This window comes from Cannabis sativa, chromosome 6, assembly GCF_029168945.1.
Source record: "Cannabis sativa cultivar Pink pepper isolate KNU-18-1 chromosome 6, ASM2916894v1, whole genome shotgun sequence".
NCBI classification, from domain to species: Eukaryota; Viridiplantae; Streptophyta; class Magnoliopsida; order Rosales; family Cannabaceae; genus Cannabis; species Cannabis sativa.
The window spans coordinates 69999321-70004882 of NC_083606.1; the positions used below are offsets into that span (position 1 = coordinate 69999321).

At 24.2% G+C, this 5562-nt stretch overlaps 1 protein-coding gene across 1 annotated transcript; it reads right to left on the reverse strand.

Annotated features, from left to right (window-relative positions):
• Positions 1-938: 938 nt before the first annotated feature.
• LOC115725298 (bZIP transcription factor 11) lies at positions 939-2442 on the reverse strand. The gene has a single exon (XM_030654763.2). It carries the CDS (start codon positions 1778-1780, stop codon positions 1268-1270), a length of 513 nt encoding a protein of 170 aa, XP_030510623.1. The 5' UTR covers positions 1781-2442; the 3' UTR covers positions 939-1267.
• Between the last annotated feature and the right edge of the window lie 3120 nt (positions 2443-5562).

Consider the following 5562-nt stretch of genomic DNA (forward strand, 5'->3'; position numbering starts at 1 on the left):
TTAATTAGCCTAAATACATATATTTAAGAAAAGAAAATTGAAAGACCTCTTTAGGCCCTAGGTAACGACCCCAACCACCCTACTCTAAAGAAAATCTTGAATTCAATAGAGTATGAATTTGAAAATTCACCAAAAATATAATTTAACCTTTAGGGTTATATATATGGGATATATACATTTGATTTAATGAATTTTATTTTAAATTTTACATAACCGATATTTGGTAAAAGTGGGATCATTTCATTAAGAATTAATCACCATTAGTTTGTCTTTTTTTGTATAAATACATGCATTTATATATCCACTTGTTAAGTTTTTATTGGTAGTGGTGTGGAATTATAACTTCACACTTTGAACATTTATATATGTCACTACGAAAAATTGTTACTTTTAGTAAAAAAAAGTTTAGTCACAACATAAATTTTTTTTAACTAAATGTGACTTTTAGTCACAACAAAAATTTACTTGTAACTAAAACATAATATTTATCTACAAATTATCACTAATATAGTTTTAGGATCACGATAAATATTGTGACGAAAAATATATTTAATCGCAACAAATTGTAATTTTTATGACTAATACTTTTAATCACGAATCTTTTAATCACAACATAAAAATAATAATTTATAATTAGTTAAAATTTCTTTTATAAATTTTGTTGTGATTAAAACTAAACATTTTTTCATTAAAAAAAAAACTAAACTTTTTGTAGTGCCTATACATATGTATGTATTATAACTACGGCCACCAAATAAAACCAAACACTATTAAATATCTTTCTATATAGAATAGACCCCACATATATATAAATAAATAAAAATTAAAAAATTAAAACTTTGGAGTTTAGTCAAACAAAAGAACCTGGTGACAATTAATAACAATAATAATAAATTAATAATAAACAATATTATAGCTACTTAAAAGAGACAGATTAATTGGCTACAAAATACAATGATAATTTCCATTAATTAAAACAAAACAACATAATAAAACCCCCTTTTACAACAATATTAGCACATAATAAAAATTAAACCCCACTAATTATAATTATTAATTAAACAAGACTCGTAATATTAATTATATATAATAATATTACAACAAACAAACAACACTCTTTAATTTATTCCTTAAATTATTTATAATATATATATATATTAAACCCAATATTTCTTTTTTTTTTTCTCTCTTCTAAAGTTCTCAACCATGGAAAATCCCAGAAAATTAAACCCATTATGGACTACTCCATTAATCAATAATTAGTAATTTAGTACTGATTAAAAACATCTGCAGAAGCCATAATAGGTTGGTTCATGGTTGAAAAATTCAAAGGGTTCAGAAAACTTTCCATAGGCTCAACCGTACCGAAACAAGTCCCACCAGTCATGAAATGATCTCCACCGTTGGATCCACTTCCTCCACCCAAAACGACAGCATTATTAGTTGCGTTTAGAAAGTTAATAATCTCATCCAACGACTGAAGTCTATGAGTGAGTTCACTCATTTGGGCTCTGAGGATTGAATTCTCAGACTCAACGTTGAGATAGTGTTGTGTTGTGATGTTGACACTTGTCATGATCTGATGATTCTCTTTTCTAAGCTGTGAAACCTGAGCCGTTAGATCATCTAAATGCTTTTGTTTCCTCATCCTTGATCTTCTTGCAGATTCTCTGTTTGATAACATTCTTTTTCTCTTTCTTTGATCCATTAAAGCCTGTAAATCTTCTTCTGAACCTGAGTTTTGAAACGAACCTGATGATGTTCCACTTGATGAAGCCATTGTTGTGAGAAAATTATTGATAATAATATTGGATTAATTATTATAGCAGGGACCCAGATGGTGAAAAAGAAAATAAAAACTCAAAAAAGAAAATAAAAACAGAGACTTTATTATTATATATTATATATATAAAATTAGGAAAATAATTAAAATTGGGGTGATGAGAAAGATGTTTAAATCATGAAACGTAGTAAAGCCAGTAAAGGAAAACAACTGAGAAAGATTGAACCAACTGGGTCCTGCGTCTGAATGTGGAATTTATCATACACTCAAAGAGAAGGTTTTCACTGAGAATTGCAGACATGAATCTCAAACATCAAGAAAACTATATTGAGCATTAAGATTAGATTTTTTGTTTTTTTGTTAAGTTGTTGTATGGGAAGCTTTTTTTGAAGTGGGTTTTTTGAAAAAAGCTGGGAAAGTTAAGAACAGAGCGAAATCCCAGATGAGAGAGAAAATTTTCCCGGGAAACAAACAGGGGAAGTTTCTGGGTTTGAGGGAAAATAAGAGATTTTAGAGGAAAATTTTGAAAACCCAGATGGATCTGAGAGGAAAGTTTGGATCTTGATTGAAGAAAAAACTCAAAAATGATCAAAGAAGAGAAGAAGAGAAGAGAAGAGGGGACTTTGCGTGTTGAGGGAAAGGAATTTATAGAAGGAAGAGAGTTAAAAAGACCGACAAGTTGATGCAATTTTTATTATTATTATTATTATTATTATTTTAAAAAAAAATAGGGAATATTTTAATTTTGGGTAAGTCTATATTATACCTCTTAAAAAGTATTTTGGTACAATTTTTTTAGTTTTTTAGTTATTTTTCTTTTATAATTGTATATATTAATAGTTATTTTAGTACCACCATTCAATTTTTAGAAATCTCGAATAATTTAAATACTAATAATAAAGTTAAAATATTTTATTACATGTGTGGTTGTTTTTTTTATTATAGTTGTTTAATTTTATTTTGGACACTATAAATAATTTAGAATTTTCTTAAATTGAAAAAAAAAAGAAATTAATAAAAAAACTTTTTTCGATACTAAAATAAATAGAGAAATTATCTTATATGGGTTGTTATGTGAATTTTAATTATAATTTAAATTATTTTATTAGTTATTATGTGAATTTTTTTAAAAAAATTACTTATAAAAATAAAAAATAAAAAACTCTAAATAAATAAGAGGTCTACCATAACTTTAGGAGTGTACTAAAAAATTAAAATTTTTATTTAATTTTCTAATATGTAAAAGAAAAAGAGTAATAATTAATTAAAATAAGTAAATTGTAATTAAGGAGAGAGAAGGGCAAAAAAACGTAGGAATCTCTTATGTGAAAAAGTTGTTAAGAAAGTTGATGGGACATGTGAGTTTAGGGGAGAGAGAAGACTCCACAACTGTCCATAGATCCAGCTGGGAACCAACAATCTCAGATTACATCATACATTTCTTTTCTTATTTTATTTTGTTTTGTAACTTGTAAGAAGAACAAGTTACAAGTGTAATAATGTTTCTCTTTCAAAATAAGAAAAGAAAAAGAAAAGTTACAAGTGTAATGTGGATTATTGTATCACTTGTTCCTATCATTGTTGTATTAGGTGAGTTTTAAAGCTTTCAAATTTGTATGTGTTTTTGTTTGTAGTTTCCAAATTGTTAGTGAAATGTACAATCATAGTGTTTAAGCTTCTTAAAAGTGTTATATTGTTATTAGTATAAGTATTTAGTCTCTTATATTTTTAATTTAGAGGAGTGCTACGATCAATCTTTTGTTATAATCTCTTAATTAATCTTTGTGCTCGAAAATATATGTTGAAATACGTTTTTTAATTTTTTTATGGTAGTATTCGTTATGCTTACAACATCATTTCTACAAATTTTTCAATTTTTTTGAATAATTTACATTGTCGAAAATATGTTTGAAGTTTTTTGAACGTGTGTGGTAAATTAGAATATCAGAAACTCTATTTTTGACATTGTAAACTATTTAGAATTCTTCAAAAATTTACAGTAATGATACTGTAACTATAAAGAATACTGTTATGAAATTTTTTTGAAAAAAAGAATATTCAGACATGTGATTTCAGACGTAGAAATTGACTGAGAGATTATAATAAAAGATTGTAATTAATACTTATCTTTAATTTAATAATTAATATGAAAAATGAATTATCTTTGTTGGACACTAATAAACAATCACTATTAAAATAAAAATTTAATCATTGAATAAAGTTGAGAGGGGTTTCATCCACTATATTAGAATTGTGCTTTCTATTTCCAAATTGATTCATATTGATAAATGAGTAACACATTGTTGTTTTGTATGAAAAAAAAAGTTCAACTTTCCTAAAATTATTATTTTATATAATTGCTAGAAAATTTAATAAAAGTCTAAACACAAATAAGTAATCTAGTATATATATAGACCATTAGCTTTAAATACCTTACAAAATTAGGTTTTTGTAATGAATTAGTGATGCAACCACTCAAATTATCTTTCTTAATTTTTATTTTTGGTACTAACTAGTAAGAGAGTGGTTTGAGTTGGGTTGGGAAAGATGTGAGAGTGTTTTTGTGATTTTTATTAATTTTGTTGTTTAAAAAAGGACAAATAGATTTCTGTCTTTTGAATTATTGACCCTAGCTAGCTCCTAACTTTTGGTTCCACATAGTGTGTTTTTCCTTGTAGCAATTAATGCCTCTCATGGAGAATTTCAACTAAAAAAGAGTGGGGGTAATAGAACAATAATATATACATGTGACACAAATGTTGACATAAATTCAAGTGGTCAAAATAGTTGGGAGAAAAAAAAAATTAACAATTTATATCAATATGTAATTTTATGGGAAAATTACATAAATTGTTATTTTTTAATTTATAAAAAAATTACACATTTACATTTACTTTTAAAGTTTTTTTTATACACATATTTTTACAGTATTTTATGAAAATAACAAAAAAATTACGTGAAAATAATATAAAATAACATAAAAATAATATACAAATAACAAAAATTAACAATAAAATAACAAAAGTATAACATAAAAATATATTAAAAACTGTATTTTCTATAAATAAAATCTTATAATACGAGTAACTAGTTATAATAAAAGGGTAATTAGTTAAAAAAAAAATATGAAAAAACCAAATAAAGATAACAATAGGAGTAACTAGTTATAATAAAAGGGTAACTATACCTTTTTTTTTTTTCATATCTTTTGATTTTATTTTGTATTTTTTTGAAAAAATTTCCCATCAAATTACTTTTCTGAAAAAAAAAAATATTTTTTTAAATTTATACTTTAAAAAAACATACAAATACTAATTCTCTAATATTACATTTGTGACATTTATAAATAATATTTTGTTATTGATTATTAATTAAAATATTATATGTGATATCAAATTGTAAAATTATATATAATTTATTTTAATAATAATAATAATATATTTTATAATTTATTGATTTCATAAATTTAATAATTTAGTAGTTTCAAACTTCTCTAATGTAAAAGAAAAAGAAAAAGTGAAAATAATGAGACCAAAATCAGTCACCATCACAATTCCACTACATAATTCATATTAATTCGTCATGTGAGCATGATTAATGATAAGTCCATTAAATATTACTTTGTTAAAAAGTGTGATTTTTATTTATTTATTAAAGAAACTTCATGTTTCATTATTAAAAATATAAATTTTTAGTTCTCTTTATTTTGTTAAATCTATGAAAAAACAATTAACACTATAAATTTTACATAGCATTGAAAAGAAAAACAAATTATTAAT

Excerpts from the sequence above, each read along its gene's own strand:
- LOC115725298 (XM_030654763.2), bottom strand. The coding sequence starts at position 1,780 with ATGGCTTCATCAAGTGGAACATCATCAGGTTCGTTTCAAAACTCAGGT.